The sequence below is a fragment of the Eretmochelys imbricata genome, chromosome 1 (assembly GCF_965152235.1).
Source record: "Eretmochelys imbricata isolate rEreImb1 chromosome 1, rEreImb1.hap1, whole genome shotgun sequence".
NCBI lineage: Eukaryota > Metazoa > Chordata > Testudines > Cheloniidae > Eretmochelys > Eretmochelys imbricata.
This window is the reverse complement of record NC_135572.1, coordinates 82,351,479-82,371,864: the sequence shown is the minus strand read 5'-3', so window position 1 is coordinate 82,371,864 and position 20,386 is coordinate 82,351,479. Positions and strand designations below refer to the sequence as shown.

At 40.9% G+C, this 20,386-nt stretch overlaps 1 protein-coding gene across 13 annotated transcripts in view; it reads left to right on the top strand.

Moving 5' to 3' along the window:
• Positions 1-20,386, top strand: part of MYCBP2 (MYC binding protein 2) — a 426,434-nt gene that overhangs the window by 20,167 nt on the left and 385,881 nt on the right. For all 13 annotated transcript variants that reach the window (XM_077812568.1, XM_077812542.1, XM_077812622.1 and 10 more), the window contains exons 2-3: positions 1,041-1,116; positions 13,149-13,364. In XM_077812568.1, the coding sequence (XP_077668694.1) occupies positions 1,041-1,116; positions 13,149-13,364 (292 nt within the window). The remainder of the gene's footprint in view (positions 1-1,040; positions 1,117-13,148; positions 13,365-20,386) is intronic.

Here is a 20,386-nt window from a genome sequence, read left to right as displayed (position 1 = left end):
CACCTTTAGCTATAGCAGGTGCTGATCCCTTTGGGAAGGTATCCATAAGTAAGGCTACGTTTTAGTCATGGGTATTTTTACTACAAGTCATGGGCAGGTCACAGGCAATATACAAAAAGTCACAGTCCGTGACCTGACTGCGACTTGTACTATACCCCTGACTAAATCTTGCGAGTGCTTGTTTGGGGCGGAGGGGAGGGGGCACACAGGTGGTGGGGGGAGGATGGCCTGAGGGGGCAGGTGCTTGGGGGGTGCTGGGAGGCGCCACGGATGCTGGGGGAGTGCCGGGGGAGGGGGGGCAGGTACTGGGAGGGGTGGTCCGGGGGGTGCCAAGAGTGCTGGAGGAGCAGTCAGGGGGAGGAGGGGCATTGCGGGTGCGAGCAGCCTGGGACCCCCACTGGTGCTGGGGGGAGTTGGCAGGACTGGTAGGCGACCTAGCTGGCTTCTAGGAAGTCATGACATGTCCCTTCCTAAGTTCCTAGCTCCACGTGCTGCCAGCTCCGCAGCTCCTGTTGGCCGGGAACTGTGGCCAATGGGAGCTGCGCAGGCAGTACCTGTGGGCAGAGGCAGCGAATGGAGCTAAGAGCTGAGGGAGGGACATTTTGCTGCTTCCAGGGAGCCCTCCCAAGGTAAACGCTGCCCAGACCCCTCATCCCCTCCCGCGCCCCAACTTCCAGCCTTGAGTCCCCTCCCACACCCAAACTCCTCGTGCTGCTCTTGGGAGAACAGGCAGTGGCCCATGACTGTCCCAGCCGCGGCCGGTGTGTCTGGACCAAGGGCTGCCTGAACTGCTGGGGCAGCGCCGGAACCAGCTGCACAAGTCACGGAGATCCTGGAAAGTCATGGAAACTTGACAAACTCTCAGCTTTACCCATGAGGCTCTTGGAACATTCATAGTTTGACCCCAGCAAACTCCTTCCAGGTGCTGCTGCTGTTTCCTGTGGGGGTGTGGTGATAGAGGCAACAGGGCCAAGTATCTACTAAAACATTTTTCCAGTTAAAATTTAATTTTTAGTCTCATGAATGTTTCACTTTTTCAGGAGTAAGAAAATCTTAAGCAAGAAAAAACTGAAAAGGAAACAGAAGACTAAATTGAAAGTGAAAACACGCAACAAGGTAAATGATGTGGATCCATATGTTCAATTTCAAATAGACCAAATATCTTTGCATTAACCAAAATAATTTCAGATGAGGGACAGATAAAGAAAAGAATGTTAACCAACACAGTTATTTCTGTCGTCTTTTTGAAGAAATAAAAACAATAGTGTTTGTATCCAGAGTGTACAATATGACTTTGGCTGCAAGCTTAGAGTTCTGCAATTGTTTGGTTCAGTGCATAATTTTATCAAAATTTATTTAGTAGTTATAGTTTCAGTGTGAAATAACAGTAAATATTTTTGGAGAAATAGTTTATAAATTCGATTTCTTTCATACTTAGTTAAATAATCTGTTAAGTCATAAAGCTTGAAAATTTTACTGTATACATAACAGGACAACATTATTGTGTGAGGAGAGCTTTCCCCACATTTGCTGCTGGGAAGACAAGGCCCCCAAGCGTCTAATCAATTTGAAACCTACGCCTCAGCTGTTAGGAGAGGCAGAATTTCAACACTTTGCCCTATCTCCTTCTGTGGGAATTGGATTCTGGTATAGACTCTTACCGCTTTCTGTCCCCCGTTGTTCACCAGTGATTGCCTCATGCTATCTTGAACAGCACATTAAGCTTTATAACACCATTTTATGCCGTTATCTCCATTTAGCTCTAAGCAGCACTAAATATGAGAAGATATTTGTAAATTTTACTCTGCTGCATTGGAAAGCTACTGTTTGACCATTAGAGAGTGAGGATAGGGTACAGCAGAGGATTGTCTAGTTATACAGTAAAGAGACAAGGTGGGTGAGGTTATATCTTTATTGGACCACCTTCCGTTGGTGAAAGAGAAGCTTTCGAGCTCTTCAGACTTGAAGCTCTGTGGAGTTTGAAACCTTGTCTTTTCACCAACCAAATTGGTCCAATAAAAAATATTACCTCTCCCACCTGGTCACTCTCATATTTGGGGACCAACATGGCTACAACAACAGTGCAAACAACAATAGTTATATATTACAAAATATTAATCAAATTTTTAAAAAATTCAAAAACAAAAGGATTTGATGTATATTTTTAGTTTTATCTTTACTAATACCAAAACATTTAGTATTTAAATTAATATGATTAATTGAACATTGTTTTTGCTGAAATTTGCTCTTTCTAAAGAAGTTTTAAACTGTTCTGTATTCATGTGGACATGGAACTGGATCCCTTTGATTAACAAAAAATGGCTCAAATCAGGTAATGCAGATAGCACAGCAAAAAAACAGCAGTTAGAACTACTGTATTTTCTACTCTGAAAGGCAACAGAATACCCCTGTAATGAACAGTTTACTACACGTCAATTCTCTACCTTGTCCATGTCTACCAAGCCTACTGTGGGTACTCAGACTCCAGAAAGATGGGTTTGGAAGGACAAAACCAGAACAGTTTCTCTAGCTCAGAGCTCAGTCTTGTCTCCTTGGATACTTACCATACTATTATGCTTAACTCAGCCTGGGGCTAATCTTCAGGACTGTTTTCTCCAGCAAATAGTTAGTTTACTCATATAAACTTAGTTAATTTCTAAACTATTTTCAGTTGTTTGGTAATTAGAGGGTAGCTTTTGCCTTCTTTCAGTTACCTTAGGAGAGCTCCTCCATTATCAGATTGGCTTCCAAGATAAAAGACAAAACTAAGAAGTCTAAGTAGCACTACAGGATGTATTTGGTCTGTGAACATTTCTCAATCTCTCAAGAGCAGTTTGTGCTTTCTTTAAGTAGGACATCTCTTCAGCTCTGTACCTTACTTCCAGCAACAGACCAAGGCAGCCTTTTATTCCCTTGATGGTGGTTCAGCGAGGTCACTGTCAAACAGGAGGATGAATCTCAGACCTCTGCACTCCACTAAGCTGACAATAAAGCAGATTCCTTGGGCCCCTTTCTTGCTTCCATTACATTCAGTGGAAAGGCTTGGTACTTGAGGAAGTCATAGGTCATCTTGAAGGCTGTAGCTGCTTCTAATCCACTAGTACAGACTCTGCTCTAATTGACCCTCACAGTCTGCATCTGCCACCTAAGTGATTTGGTTTCCAATATTTTTTTGTCCGTGTTTACAATAATTTTCATGTGAAGTGTTAAGCTGGCTTTATTTGTCTTTGAGGCGGCAAAAGTTTTGTTCCTATGCCTCATTCCACTTCTTGTAATAAGGTACACAGAGCCTTGATACTGGGGTCTCTGTAATATGCAGCCTTGGAGGCAGACAGGACTTTGTCAGTCAGTGGTATAAGAGGTCTGATTCCACATCTGAGAAGTCTACCAGTTTTGTGTTTGCCTCTGCAGCTTGAGGAAGTCATGACATCGGCTCATTGCTTCAGAGCACATTGAAAAAAAAAAAAAACGCAAAAAATTTTAACCCCCCCCTCCCCCTTTAGTTGGCTTTAAATCTCCTGGCTCTCAGAATCTGTTTATTGGGACTCTCCATGTACTCCACTGCTGCTCCACATAGTTACTGGGATTCTCCATGTACTCCACTGCTTATTCATGCAGAGTGCAGCATGTCAGACTACTAAGAAAGGAAACGCAAGATACTGCTGATTGAGTACCTGGATGGAGACCTGCACTTGTTTCTGTGCAGACTCAGGCTAGAGCGGAGGTTCCTGCTGTATCCCCTTCCTTGAGCAGTGGTGCTCACAAGAAGCAATGGGAGAGTCCCATGAAGAAAATCTTCTGGGCTGGGTGCGGGTAGTAGGCCTCTTTTCCCTACACTCTGTGTAGGTTGAAGTGCAAAAAGTTTCCCACATAGCCATCAGACTCTTCTCTTGCAGTTCTGATGGAGCAACTGTCCATCTCCCCACTTCTGCTGCTGCAATGGTGGGATGACACTGATAGAGACCCAGAAGAGAGAACAAGGAGAGCCTGCTAAATGGTCCCTCAGGCCTAATCCCTTCTCCCATTCTGTAGTCTTTTCACCACCCAGTGACTCAGAGCTACTTTGTTTAAGTGATAGGTTTCAGAGTAGCATTCGTGTTAGTCTGTATCCGCAAAAAGACCAGGAGTACTTGTGGCACCTTAGAGACTAACAAATTTATTTGAGCATAAGCTTTCGTGGGCTACAGCCCACTTCATTGGATGCATGTAGAGGAAAATACAGTAGGATGATTTTATATACACAGAGAACATGAAACAATGTATGTTCTTCACTGTCCAGCCCTTTCCTGGGCAGTTCAAATATTAGAGGTCCATTGCCCCTGTAAGGGATCAAATATGCAACAGGAATATGCTATTTTAACTGGAGCTAACCAAACAGCTCAGTTTAACTGCAGCACTGGGTTAGTTTTGATTAAAGAATGAAACAAAGTTATTGAACTACAAAGAAGTGAGTACATGTATAATGTATTAAAGTCAGCAGTGGTTACAAGAGTGATACAGAATAAATACTTACTAGAAACTAAAACTTAGCAAACTAGACTTGTTTCAAAATAAGATCCTTATTACATGTTCCCAGCAACATAGCTGACTGAATTTTCAAGTTGGGATCTGCCTCCAAAGGGCTGGTTCATTTGTCATCTTAGGTGAAATAGCGAGAGGAGTGTCTGGTGTGTTTTTGCCCCTCACTTTTATGGTCCAGACTCCCTTGAAGTGGATTTTCTGAGGATTACATCTCAAAGCAGATTATTCAAACAAGAAAGAAGGTTTACCTCGTGCTCGCTCTTCTCCCCTCTGTATGCTGAAATGCAGATTTGCCTGGTCTCCCTCTTGCTGTCTCAAGGATCCTGTTTACTACTTATATGTAAATTGAAGGAAACGCACATTACTTCGTTTATGATACACTTGCTTAACCATTCCTACCTAATCAGGGCTATGTGAGTTTGAACATGCAGGGGAAATTCGTAACTTTACGTATAATGTTGCAGCATACATTTCACCATGATATTATTGACCTGCGAGTTATTAGTTTTCAGGTGATACCCTCACAAGCCATATTTTGTACAAAGATTATTGTACAAAGTAGTGTGTAAGATGTGAATACATGGGTGTATTCAGTCACAAAGGTTTTCCACTCTCCAGGGAGCTTGTAAATTGCTCTCCACCTGAAGAGGATGGTTACAGGAAACATTTTTTTTAAAAGAGGGATGTGGGAGGTCTCAGTGCTCAGACTCCTAATCGCGCCAACAAGAAGCACAAACCTGCTCTGGACCGATCTGCCTGAGATGGATAGAAAAGGGAGGAGTAAGACCAGCTGACAAAGAGCATGGGAAGAAAAAAGACCCCCCTCATCCACATTGTCTTCTGAGGAATCTGTGGATACCTCAGGGAGGTGCTCTAAGAGACACAAAGCAGAATCTGCTTCCCACAAGAAAGATTAATTTTCATACTCTTCTTGGGAGAGGGTCACCTCTTAGATTCTGTTCTATAGATCATAAAGAGGAGGTGGTTCAGGACAAACTTCTTCCCACTGATTATTTTATCACTATACTTAAAAAGACAGTATCTATATTGGAGTTGCTTCTACAGGAAATGCCTATAAGAGAGGAAGAGGAAAGCCAGTCTATTAGAGAAAGTGAGACCACTAAGCAATATAACCTTTCTGGTTCCAGACTAGAACAATATAGCTATGTAAATCCTCCCGGTTGAAAAAAATTATCAAAGAGGAAAGGGAGATTACATGCAAGACCAAAATGCAGAGCGGCGTTGCCAAATAGTGCTACAATGTGCCCCAATCCAAAATCAAATATGGTCTCCTTTCCTTATGTTGATGCTCTTTTCCTTCTAGTCCAACACAACCAGTCTTTCAGATGGGGATCTATTGCCAAAGGATCTCACAGATTAGGAGAATAGAATCAGACAAGAAAAATTTTGAGGCCTTGCCTGCTACCTCAGTTTGTTTTGCAAAGGAATTCTGGCATGGATTGACAATCTGAAATACCTCTGAAGCATAGAAAGGCTTTTAAACTAGTTGCATCTCTGAAAAAAGATGTCTTTAGAAGCAGACTTCATATTTGACACCTCCCTTGTTGCCCTCTGGTACTCAGCTAGAGCAAAGATGTGATACAGTAACTCCTCACTTAAGGTTGTAGTTATGTTCCTGAAAAATGTGACTTTAAGCGAAACAATGTTAAGTGAATCCAATTTCCCCATAAGAATTAATGTAAATAAGAGAGGTTAAGTTCCAGGGAAATTTTTTTCACCAGACAAAAGACTAATATATATTAATATGACACACACACACACGCAGTATAAGTTTTAAACAATTTAATACTGGTACACAGCGATGATGATTGTGAAGCTTGGTTGAGGTGGTGAAGTCAGAGGGTGGGATATTTCCCAGGGAATGCCTTACTGTTAAATGATGAACTAGCAATGGGCTGAGCCCTCAAAGGTTAACTCGTTGTTAATGTAGCCTCACACTCTACAAGGCAGCATGAATGGAGGGAGGGGAGACAGCATGGCAGACAGAGACACACACCGTGTGTGTGAGAAAGAGATGCGCATTTCTCCTTTAAATACGCTGACCCCACTCTTAAGTACACTGCCTTGTTAAGTAGATCAGCAAGCTGAGACTGCAGCTACTGCCAGGAAGCTCCCTCCCTCCTGAGCCCTGTCCTGTGTCCCTCCTGCTCTATGGAAGATGGGGTAAGCGGGGTGCAGGAGCTGAGGGGAGGGTGACACCCTGACATTAGCCCCTCTTTTCCCCCATCCTGCCGGCACAGCAAGCAGGAGGCTCGGGGAGCAGCTCCAAGGTAGAGGGCAGGAGCAGCACATGACAGTGTGGGGAGGGACAGCTGAACTGCTGGCAATTGATGGCCTGCTGGGCAGCTGCCGCACAGGGAACTTAGGGGAGTGAGGAGCTGATATGGGGGCTGCCGGTACACCCTGGTTCCAAGCCCCCATCAGCTAGCTCCAGTGGGCTGCTCTTCCTGCAAGCAATGGACAAAGCAGGCGGCTGCCAAACAAAGTTATAAGGGAGCATTGCACAACTTTAAATGAGCATGTTCCCTAATTGTTCAGCAACGAAACAACGTTAATCGGGATGACTTTAAGTGAGGAGTTACTGTTGTATGCTGATCCATGTGGCCCTGGGAGTGAAAGAGAGATCCACAGATTTACTGCTCTCAACCACTTCAAAATACTATGACGGGAAGCTGTTTGGCAAACCTATGGGTAAGCTGGTAGTGGACTTCTTGGAAAGATCAAGTTCCTAACAAGCAGGATAGGAGCGACTACAGGTCTTACTCCATATCAAGGTAGTCCTTTTACATTGGCCAATATAGAAAATCCCACTGGAAACACTTAAGAGGAAAATGAAACAGATCCAGCAGAGCATGTGGTGGCAGAAGTGAGTTCTTTGGTTCAACCTCAGATTCCTCAAAACAAACTGCATCTCTAGCAGACACCCCAGTGTAGAGAGGGGCCCCAGATTAGTAGTTGGTGGCTGCTTCAGTTTGTAGTGTTCTGGCAAGTGGTGACCCTTGACAAACCCTTGACAAACGGATTTTGGAAACAGTGCAAAGGGGATAGTCTTTTGGATTTTTTTCAAATTGAGACAAATTTATCCCATTTCCCTTGCTAAAGGAAGGGAAAAGATGAGACACACAAATGGCCATCGTTCATCTCCTCTGAATGGGAGGAATAGAATCTGTTCATCCTCCAGAGAGGAACCAGTGCATTCACTCCATTTTCTTATTTCCAAGACTCTTTCTCCCCTCCCCCCCACCCCCCCAAAAAAAAAAAAAAAAGTCAAAGGCTGCAAGGCAGTTCTCAGTCTGAAGGTATCTCAAAAGGTTCAGGGAAAAAAAACAAAAGTCAAGATGAAACCTTAAATCCACACTAACTGCCATCAACGAGGATACTCTAGGCCAGGGCATCCTTCAGATCTAGTCATGTCAACTTCCATGTCCCAATTTGGCTGTCTAACAGATGCTGCTTGTGGTTTGCTCTTAGAGAACAGCACCGCCAGTACAGGTCTCTTATCTTTTGGTTTAGCAACAGCCATGCAAATATTTATGAAAATGCCAGTAGTGTTAATACTAGGAATGGGATTCTTGCCTATTCTTTCCTGGATGACCTCCTTTTTCTAGCCTTATCCAGAGTCAGAGCTATAGCCGGCACCAGTCAGGATGCTTCAGTACCATGGCTCTGTGATTACATTTGGAGAATAATCATTTTTAACACCTTTGCAGTGGATTTCCCACCTCAGAGAGGAGAATAGATGCCGTTCTCCAGAAAGTTTTCATATCACAGGAGAAACTGAGGAATCTTATCAAAACTGGTCAGCCTCTCTTGGGTAGTATCCACTCACACACTGTCTATTCTGAGATCAGTAGTCTCTTGTGTGGATAATCTCTAGTGGACCCATGCTTATGTGAGGATGCTACAGAGCGTCCTCTTGTCCTCCCTCACCAATCTCTTTTCCACCCTTCAGTGAAGGTATATACCCAAGAGGATACTCAGGTCCATCAGATAGTGGGTTTCAAGCAATTTGAGTCAGGCTTCCTGATAGGCAAACCACTCAGGAAGTTATTGCCACAGATGCCAGTCTGGAAAGTTGGGGTGCTCACACCAGGTCAAGGACTTCCTTGGGATCTGCTCTAAATAAGGGAACGAACAAACAATACAAACTGCTTAGTGCTCCCATATTTGGACACTGGTCATGACAGACAAATACCTTGGTAACGTCCTACATCAGTAGGTGAGGGGGAGCAAGGTCCACGCTCTTATAAAGAGAAGGTTACTTGCTAATGACTTTGGCAGATTCTTCTCTGCTCCCTTCACATCCAAGGGAAAAATGAATGTTAGAGCTGACTGGCTTAGTTGGGAACAAATAGATCATTCAGAATGGGAACTGTACCCAGATGTATTCTATCTCTTTGTAAAGGACTTTAGTCTCCGATCTGTTTGCCTCCCACCTGAATCATGAGGTTCCATTGTACAGGGAAGAAATGATGACTTTTTAAAAAAAAATCAAAGCATAGAAAATTAATTTGTCCTATCTTCCTAGAGGAGCTCCTCATCTTTGCCTTTCAAGGAGAAGTTTTCGAATGTGAAAGTGAAGGGTTATTCTACCAGAATGTTCTGAAAAAATGTTTAAAAAGAAAGAGAAAATTGTCAGTCAGTTTGACATTGAGAATGAGTAAAATAAAATATGAAAATTAAGAGAAATGGCACTAAAAAGGGAGAGAACGTTACACATATAATGTATTTCTGTTCAGGATCTAAAGAGGAGCTTTAGATTTCCAATGACAATACATTTCCTTAAAGAGAAGACAGGGCTTTGCTTACTCTTGCACAAGTGTTTCAGACACCTCCTTGGATTGACTTTTTGTCAGATTCACAGCCTCAAATGTAATAGCTGGAAGCCAGAGTGTAGCTGGTGTGTTGCAGACCGGCTGCTGGGGTCAGAGTTGCTGGACCAGGCCTATATTACACGAACACTGAGGGTGGGACCCGCATGCTGTTTGTGAGCGGCCCAGAGCTGCAACAGCAAGAGGGCAAGTTTTTCCATCGGATTCACAGTCACTTACCTGACTTTGACCATGCCTGCTCTTGAGCAGTCATGTTCCTTGTTGGTGTAGGATATACTGCTTAACCGTAGAAAGCTGTCTACCAGCAAGTGTTAACTACTATTTGAAATGGACCAGTTTGGTGCCTTGGGTGAGGCAAAAATCTTAGGATCTTAATTTGGTTTTAGCTTCACTTAGGAACTTCCCTTTTGAGCCCTTGTCTGATTGTTCATTGTATTGTTTATCTCTTGAAATGGCTTTCGTTATTGCCATAGCCTCAGCCAGAAGAGTGAGCAAGTTAAATGTCTTAATGGCTGAGCCACCATTTATGTCTTTTCAAAAAGTTAAGGTGGTTCTTAGGCCTGATCCCAGGTTTTTGCCAAAAGTGATGTCTGATTTTCACATGAGACAATTAATTTGCTGGTATTTTTTCCCAGAGCCGTATATTAATAAAGGGGAATCTGTTTTATGTATTTTGGTTGCAAGAATGCTCTTGCATGTTGTTTAGGTTCAGGTGTTTTAGTTTTTGAAAATCATCTAGATTATTTCTGTTTTACCCTGTAACCCACATGATTCTTAGCATATCTTTCCGGACACTAGAAGGATTAAAAATGTATTGTTGAATGTTACACATTAACAAATCCCTGTATCCATGACAGCATGATTACATTCCACTACAGCTATGGTAACTTCTCTTGCTTACCTTAAGCAAGTTCCAGTTACTGAAATTTGCGGGGCGACGACCTGGACCTCTGTACCCACTTTTCTAAGCATTATGCTCTTAACTTGGCTATAGGGGGTAATGCTAGATTTGGTAAAGTGGTGCATCAGTCTCTATTCAACTGGGACTCTGCTTCCTCCTCTGGGTTATTTTCAGCACTGCTTATCAAACAATCCCATGAGTGGGATGTAGAGCCACTTGAAGAAATGGAGGTTACTTACTTGTAACCAGAGTTTTTCAAAATGACTCTGCATAGACACACTTCCACCTGTCTTTTGCTTTGTCTGAGTGCTCTCTTTTTAATCTCTGGGCTGGCAGTGGAGGGATCTGCGGTGGTAAAGGGCACTGCACTCTCTTACATAGCCTTGGAACTTGCAGAGATGCTGAGGGGAGGTATAGGAGAGGGCACAGGAGCTCTTGAACGGTTATTGCTTGGAGAAGGTTTTATTGTTAGGCACCACCATTAGGTGGTGCAATACTCATAACTATAAATATACAGAGCCCTCTCGAAGAACTCAAGCTACAAGTAAGTAACCTTCATTTTCAGACCCTGTTGGGCAAGATTGGCTATTAACATTTTTGATAGGTGATTTTTAGCATACCTCATAGACATTGTGATTATCAGGTCTTTAATGAATTCTGTGGTAGCATTTTTTTCACCTATATCTGTTTTTTGGCATCTTTGCCATTGATTATACAGTGATGATGAATATGAGCACCCTTATGTATATAGCTACCAGACATAAAAACATAATGGCAACCAAATCAACATCTCCTTTCAATTTCTCAACAAAACTGCACCCTTAGCCCTCCAGCCCTCTTTGAACTCCTGCACTAAAAGATAGACTTCTATAGTATGCCCTCAAGATCAGTACATTTAGGACAAAGGTGAATAGTGGATTATTCCTAAAATTATTTATCTATATCACAGTAGTGTGTTGGGGCTCCATTTTCTTATGTACTCTACAAACACAATACAAAACACTCCTTGTCCCAAAGAGCTTACAGTCCAGATAGACAAGATGGAGTATGAGGGGAAATAGAGGCACAACAAGGTGAAGGGATCTACCTATGGTCAAACGGGAGATCAGTGGCAGAATTGGGACTAGAACTCAAGTCTCCTGAGTCCCAGCCCATTGGACCACATTGACTCTCCAAATTGAATGGGCTTTCATGGAAAATATTCTGCCATCAGCTCTCTGCTGTACTGATGGGGTTCTAGTTTGAGTACATCCGCAGAATGAGACCGTGTTAGCTCAATGCAGAAGGACAGATGGGTTGGAATACCTAAGGTTTGAAACCTAAACTATCAATTAAAGAACATAATGCTTAATACTGAAAGTAGGACAGGAGACAATTTCTGAAAGTTGGTCAGCTCATTGTAAAGATGCAGGAAAACAGTCTGTAATACTTAGTCTAGTGCTAAAAGGGTTGACTTCTGAAGTTATGTGAATGTATGTAAGATGACTTGGCCACCTACTTATAAGTAGGGGTGCGTGCTGCAACATATATAGATCAAAGCCTCATGCAATTCTAGTGAGAATGAGTTTAAATACGGAGATGTCAAATTTACCGCACAGTAGCTGTCATTGCAGTAACATTTGGCTTTATGTGGAAGATGCTCCAAAGAACCTTGATATGTGCCCTACAATTGTTTTGCAGTACAAGGGGAAGCATTGCTTATGAAATAAATTGCTTTTGATTTGTATAATTAAGGCCAGTTTATTCAGCTTTAGGGCTGAAAACTGAGGTGACTATATATTTGGCTTATAAATAATTGCAAACAGTCTCAGAAAGTTTATGTATCGACAAAATATACTTCTGTATATATGTATTAAATTTTTATGCTATTTAATGTCCTGCTTCTATAGAAATTACATTTTTGTTTTGTGTCTGGAGCTTGTTTTATTTTGAATGAGACATGACAATCTGGGCAGAACAGATTTGTCTATTTTTTCAAGTATTTTTATTAAAAAAGCAGTTATGCTCTGAAAACTGGCATTATGTGTTTTCATGTTTGCTTCTCAGTGAGTTCCATATCAAATTTGCGAAGCTAGTTGGTAAAATGATGATGGCTTTAACTTCTGGCTTGGCAGTCGCAAACTGAGATCTCAGAATCAGTCTCTGTTCTCTAGGATTTGTTGGAACATAGTTAACATTCTGTTTAGTGTGCGACTCAGGAAAAAAAATTATTTCCCCTGTTTGTATTTGCTCTGCAGCTCTAATGAGTAAGAGGTAGTAAAAATGAACTTTTTCAGAAAATTCTTTGAATACATACATAGGGATCTCATCTGTTTAGAATGAATGTGCCTTTTCTGCAGTCAACTTTCCGACCATAATCACATTTTAGCGTTAACCTAAACCCTGGCACAGAAGAACAAATTTAACATTTCTCTAGGGTTCCCTGCTTGTTTTCATGAGTTGGATTCCCAAATGCATGTCGTTGTATAAATTACATTTAAATATAAAAAGGCAAAAACATGTCTTTCTCAGTTGATTCTGAAATCCTGTCATGTGGTTTTCCTGTTGCTGTATTATGCAGCATATGGTGTCATGTAAAATTTCCTAATTTGAAAATTTGTGTGTTATTTAGGGTTATGATAAAGAAAGATACACGTGCTGATGAAAATTGCTTATTACTGTGCATTATGAACGACGTGCTGCTTTTCTCTGCCATATGGAGTTCTGGGCATCCATACTTGAGAAAATAAAATATTAGCCCACTTTATACCATTGTCTGGCTAAGGGATAGTGAGACTTTGATATTTCTCTTTAGTGAAATTTGAAAAGTTTAATAAACTTTATACATGGAAGAATTAACTTTCAGCCAAAAATAAAATCTTATTGTTTTTCAGACAGAAAACTTGGAGAGTACAATAACCATACCAGATATCAAATTACACAGCAACCCTTCAGCTTTTAATGTTTACTGCAATGTCCGCCATTGTGTTTTGGAGTGGCAAAAAAAAGAATCATCCGTAACTTTGGCTTCAAAGAACACTGTGCAGAGTGGGGATTCAGATAGTGATGAAGAGGAGGAGTCCAAAGAGCCGCCCCTCAAGCTTCCAAAGGCAAGTCACCCTGGATAATTTTTCATGTGTAACTTTATAGTCTACATGGCACATCTTTGACAGTTTTATTCATCAACATAAATTTAACCCTTTCTCAGTTGGGTCCTTTTACTTTATGACAAGTTGTTAGGAACATAGTAATGGTCATACCAGGTCAGACCAGTATCCATCTAGGCAAGTATCTTCTCTGACAGCGGTGGATACTAAATGCTTCAGAGGACTGCAAGAAGCTCTGAGGTGGTCACTGAGCCCTTGTCTACCCTGGGCGGGGGAGATGGATCTATGTTACGCAACTTCAGCTACGTGAATAACGTAGCTGAAGTTGATCTACTTAGATTGACTTACCGTGGTGTCTTCACCGCGGTGAGCCAACTGCTGCCCCCTTCCCCCCGCCCTCCCCCGTGTCGACTCTGCTTGTGCTTCTTGTAGTGCTGGAGTACAGGAGTTGACGGGAGAGCGCTTGGGGGTCAATTTATTGCATCTAGACTAGACTTGATAAATCGATCTCCGCTGTATTGATCGCTGCCCCCCAATCCGGCGAGTAGTGAAGACATACCCTTAGAAATAAGCTACCCATAGAAGTTTCTTTTTTAACTCCCTCAATTAGAACTTGGCTTATTCTCTGATTTTATGAGTGTTTATATTACTTCCAAATATTTAGTTTTTCAATCCCATCTAATGTAACTGGGTATTTTCATCCTCCCTATAAATATTTTGTCCTTTTTGAAATCTTGCTTGGCTCTTGGCTGCAATGTTTAGTGGCATTGATTTCCACCAGTTTGTCTGTATATTAAGATTGTTGACAGAATACTTCAGTAATAATAGCCTTTGGAATTTAATGACTTTAACGATTTTGCTATGAGTGCATGAAAGGATGCTGTTCAGTAGTGGAATATTGGAAAGAAAAGCTGGTGGGAATGGTTAAACTGCATCGTTTTTCTTACATGCATATTTTATTTGCTCATATGTCCGTTTGCCAGTTGCATTTAACTATTGAGTATGCCTTTTGTGAATTCTGTTTTGCCTGCCAATTAGTGTTTAATATATGTAATCTATTAATCTTGCTTTCTGTCATCTTTCCCTGATGTGAGCTTAAAGGGGCTTGGGCAGAGCAGCTTCACATAGTTCTTTTTTATGTGACTTATTATGATAAGGTTGAATTAAATACTACTAAAATTACCTTTTTTATGTTGGTGGTGGTGTTACCTGGAAAGCAGGAATCTTACAGTTGTTCGAGTTTACAGATGTTTTGTCATGAAAGGATAGGTTGCAAGGCCAGAGGGGATGCTGGGGAACTTCAGAGGGACTTAACCAAAGTAGATAATTGGGCAACACGGCAGACACAATTCAGTGTTGATAAATGCCAAGTAATGCACGTTGGAGGGGAAGGATCGGTAGTAATAATGCACTTTTACAGAGTTCTAAATAAACTGTATCATCTCAAGTCATTGAAGGATTGCTCAATGTGTAGCTTCAGTTAAAAAAGTAAACAAAATATTAGGGTGCATAAGGAGTGAGATGAAGATTACTATGGAAAATAGAATGCCATTTTGTAAATCCGTAGTATGGCTTTAGTACTGCTGACCCTGTATCCAAAAGGATATTTGAGAATTAGAGGGGGTTCAGAGAAGAACAAAAATTATTACGGTAATGGAAAAACATTTACAAAGAGAGTAGAAAGATTCCTGTTGTTTGTCAGAAAGAAGAGGAGAAAATATGAGAAGAGTCTATAAAATGAATGGTGTGCAGAAGAAAGATTGGGAACTTCTGTTCTTCCTGTCTCAAAACACAAGCACCAAGGGGATGGACATTCATCACAATGAAAGGTGGTAAATTTAAAACTGATAAAACGAATACTTTTTCACACAGCACTTAAATTGTGAAAAAAATTGGAACAGGATGGTTTTTGAGCCTAATAACTTAGTAAGGCTCAGAGGGATTGGATGTTTATGTGGATAATTTTGTAATAGTCCCCTCCAACGTGCATTACTTGGTATTATCAATACTGAATTGTGTCTGCCATGTTCCCAATTATCTACTTTGGTTAAGTCCCTCTGAAGTTCCCCAGCATCCCCTATGGGCTTGCAACCTAACCTTTCATGACAAAACATCTATAAACTCGAACAACTGTAAAGATTCCCGCTTTCTAGGCAACAGTGAAGGACAGAAGGAGACAATAAACTCTGTTTCAGGGTGTAAATCAATCTCTAATTATAGGTATTAAGATGAGACCTTCTGGAGGTGGGATGACCCCACGTATATCTAGTGTGGGGTGGTGGTGGTTGGGTTTTTTTTTTGTACATTCCTTTGAAGTATGTGGTGCTGGCCACTTCTGGAAACAGCATATGCAGCTAAATGAATCGTGAATCTGATCCAGTATGGCAATTCCCATGTGAGGGTACAGGGCCTGTTTTCTTTGTAAATTTGGTTGATAGCTTCTGAAGGTGAAGTTGTAAATGCTGCCTACCTTGATTTGTTTACTTGGGAGGGAAGGGATTTGTGATTTTTAATTGTGAATATGACTTTGTCACCTGATCAAAATGGAATGAGGGACAGCTTACCTGTGTGAATGTGTGTTTAAAAAAAAAAAGCTGTTTTAATGTCTTTAAATACTATTTGCAGTTTCTAGAAATACTTCCAGAGTAAGGCAGTATTAGAGCAGTGTGAATAAAATTTTCAGAAGTGACTTAGGCACCAGATTTTCAGTTATTTTGATACCTAAAGATGCAGTTAGACATCTAGTGGGGCTTTAAAAAAACACCTACACAGGGTAGGCGCCTAATTTCCATTATAATAATTTGGAATTAGACCTCTAAGTTGCTTAGGTGCATATCTGCATCATTAGACACCAAAGTGCCTTTGAAAATATGGACCTTTTGGAGCCCAACAGCTTGTCTGCAGTGCACCAATTGCTGTGCATTACTTGTGGTGTGGACTGTGTTCCAGTGCAATGAAAGTCCCTGGTTGCAGCTTAGTGGACACTCTATAGCAGTGTCCACATGGTGTGTTACTGTGAAGCAAGCTGGTGTGCTTTAGATTTACTCTAGCTTGCTGCACAGTATCTCTGTGTAGACAAGCCGTATGTTTTGTTGGAAATCTGTAGGATTTAGGAGCCAAAGTGCCTAAATCACTTTTGAAAATGGGACCTAGACTCCTAAGTCACTTAAGTGTTTTTGAGAATGTTACCTTCATTAATAGGTGAATTGCTTTATGATATTTCTTATGTGCGCGCACACACATATATACTGGATTGGCATAGACTATTGAGCTCATTTTTTGTTAATCTGACATAAATGAGGAGAGTTGTTGCAGATGATTTAAAGTCTCATTTTAATAATTACTAGACTTATTTCCTTTGAATAAGAAACTGGGATAAATAGAGAATATTGATAAATATCTTTTATGTTTGTTAAAGAGTCAGAGGGATGAAAATGGAAACTGGAAGAAAATCTTACACCTAATTTTTTCCACTTTCACAACTCCTCCAGTGCTAAGCTTCTTTTGTCTGAGATTGAGGCCTGGTTTATACTAGAAAACTAGGTCACTATAACTACATTGCTCACAGGTGTGAAAAATCCACACCCTTGAGTGGTGTAGTTAAGCTTACCGAAGTCCCGGTGTAGATAGCATTAGGTCAATGGAAGAATTCTTCTGTTGACCTAGCTATTGCCTCTCCAGGAGGCGGATTACCGGCATTGGTGGGAGAATCCCTCCTGTTGCTGTAGATAATGTCTGTACTGAAGAGCTGTAGCACTGTAGCATTTTAAGTGTAGACAGGCCTCTTAAATACTTGTTTTTAATTCAAATCCAAAATGGTTTTCCAATTGACAGTAAAACTGGTAGTTGAAAACAAGCAGAAATTTATTGTTCTTTTTGTACAAGATACATTAATAAACCTCAGTGAAATCTCTGGTTTTGTTTTCTGAAATCCAATAGGCCAACAAGCAAACCAAATGGTTTTGTATAGGCTTTTATTTGAAATATAGATCTGAATGAAAGTCTTTGGAGGTTCCTGTAAACAGATGATGTTGGAGCAAAATTTGCTGTTTCCTAAATTGCTGTGCCCCTTCGTTAGTCTTAATGCAAGGATTTTGTATTCTTTCAGTGATGAAAGTGTAGTTATCAGTGGTTCACAGTCATGCTGGAAGGGCATAACGAGTGGGATCAGTTCTGGGTCCAGTTCAGTTCAATATCTTCATCAGTTATTTAGATAATTGCATAGAAAGTACACTTAAAAGTTTGCAGATGATACCAAGCTGGGAGGGGTTGCAAGTGCTTTGGAGGATGGAATTAAAATTCAAAATGGTCTGGACAAATTGGAGAAATGGTCTGAAGTGGACAGGGTGAAATTCAATAAGGACAAGTGCAAAGTACTTCATTTAGGAAGGAACAGTCAGTTGCACACATACAAAAAGGGAAATGACTTCCTAGAAAGGAGTACTGCGGAAAGGAGTCTGGGAGTTATAGTGGACCACAAGCTAAATATGAGCGAACAGTATAACACTGTTGCCAAAAAAAAAAAAAAAAGTGAACATAATTCTGGGATATATTAGCAGGAGTGTTGTAAGCAAGACATGAGAAGTAATTCTTCCGCTCTACTCCATGCTGATTAGCCCTTAATTGGAGTCCTGTGTGCAGTTCTGGGCGCCATGTTTCAGTAAAGATGTGGACAAATTGGAGAAAGTCCAGAGAGGAGCAACAAAAATGATTTAAAGCTCTAGAAAACATGACCTGTGTGGTAAGATTGAAAAAATAGTCTGGAAAAGACAAGACTGAGAGGGGACATAAGTTTTCAAGTACATAACAGGTTGTTACAGGGAGGAGGGAGAAAAAATGTTGTTCTTAACCTCTGAGGATAGGAGAAAAAGCAATGGGCTTAATTTTCAGCAAGGGAGGTTTAGGTTGGACATTGACAGGAAGTTTTTCCTAGAGTGGGTAAGCACTGGAATAAATTGCCTCGGGAGGTTGTGGAATCTCCATCATTGGGGATTTTTAAGAGCAGGTTAGAAAAACACTTGTTGGGAATGGTCTAGATAATACTTACTGCTGCCATGAGTGCAGGGGACTTGACTAGATGACCTCTCGAGGTCCCTTCCAGTCCTGTGATTCTATGAGATGCAAACGTGTGTCTGAAACAACAGAGGGTAGGAGAATGGATATCAAGAGAGTAGATACTACCTGTGGTATTGGGACTAACAGTCAGGTTGGCGATACTAGTAGTAGAGTAACTGTACTTAGTCGGGTGAGGAATCTTGGTGTAGCCAAGCAGAAACAACTAAGATGTCTTTACACCAATGCAAGGAGCCTGGGTAACAAAATGGATGAACAAGAACTCCTGGGTCAGGAAGTGAAACTAGATTTAGACATAACAGAAATATGGTGGAATAGTAGTCATGACTGGAGGGTATGTTCTGGTCAGAAAAGATAGAAATACAGGTAAAAGTGGTGGAGTAGCATTGTATATTAACGATAAAGTAGGCGATCCAGAAATTTAGAAGTGATTGGATAAAGTGGGCAATCTATTTGGGTGAAAATCACTTTGGCGGAGAAAGGTGTAAAAGAGGCTTCACTGGGGTAAAGACCCCTATGATCTGATATGGATAGAGACTTCTTTAATATTTTCAATGAGATATTCATACAATTCCCAGTAGTATTTATGGGAGACTTTAATTTCCCAGATATAGATTGGAGGACAAGTGCTACTAATAATGGTAGGACCCAGATATTCCTGGATGTGATAGCAGACAGATTTTTTTTCGCCAGGTACTCACTGAACCAAGAAGAGGTGATGCCATTTTAGGTTTTGTATTGGTAAGTATCAAGGGACTCATAGAAGAACTAGTTCTAGAGGACAACCTTGGTTCAAGTGATCATGAGTTAATTTACTTGAAACTAAATGGAAGGATATTTTAAAAAAAGGTCTGCAACTAGGATTCTTGATTTCAAAAGGGCAAACTTTAAAACATTGAGGGAAGTTGTTAGGGAAGTGGACTGGACTGAAGAACTCACGCAGCTGAATATGGAGGAGGCTTGGAATTATTTAAATCAGAGTTGTAGAAACTATCTGAAGCTGCATCTGAAGCAAGGGGAAAAAATGTATAGGGAAGGGTTGCAGACCAAACTGCATGAACAAGCATCTCAAACAGGATAAAAGAAAGCAGAAAGCTTACGAGGAATGTAAGAAGGGATCAGCAAGGAAAGGTGACTGTTGGAGGTCAGAAAGTGTAGGGAAAAGGTGGGACCTACCAAAAGCCAAACAGAGTTGGATCTTGGAAAGGAAATTAATACAATAGTAAGAGTTTCTTTAGACATATAAAGAAAAAGAAAACAAGGGATGAAGTGAGATTGCTAAGCTCTGAGGATGGGGTGGATATTAAAGATAATCTAGATGTTTCCCAACACGTGAATACTTTGCCTCAGTTTTAAATAAGGGTATAATATGGCTCTAATAATAGTGGCAGGGTGGCTAATGGAAATGAGGATATGGAAGTAGAAATTACTACATTCTAGGTGGAAGTCAAACTGAGACAGCTTGGGACCAAATGGGGACCCCAGATCATTTCAATCAAGAATATTAAAGGAACTGGCACATGAAATTGCAAGTCCAATAGCGTGGATTTTAAATGAATCTGTAAACTTGGGAGTTGTACCCTGTGACTGGGAAATTGCTTATATAATGCCTGTTTTTAGGAAAGGGAAAAGAAGTGATCCCATTAGTTTGACCTCAATTGTATACAAAGTCTTGGAACAAATTTTGAAAGAGAAAGTAGTTAAGTACATAAAGGTAAACAGTAATTGGGATAAAATACAGCATGGTTTTAAAAGAGGTAGATTGTGCCAGACCAATCCGATCTCTTTCTTTGAGAAATTAACTAGTTTTTTTTTTTTTTAGACAAAGGAAATGCAGTAGATCTAACCTAGGTGGTTTTCAGTAACGCACTCCACATGGGACATTATTAGTTAAATTGGAGAAGATAGGGATTAATATGGGACTGGGAAGCTGGATAAAGAACTGGTTAAAG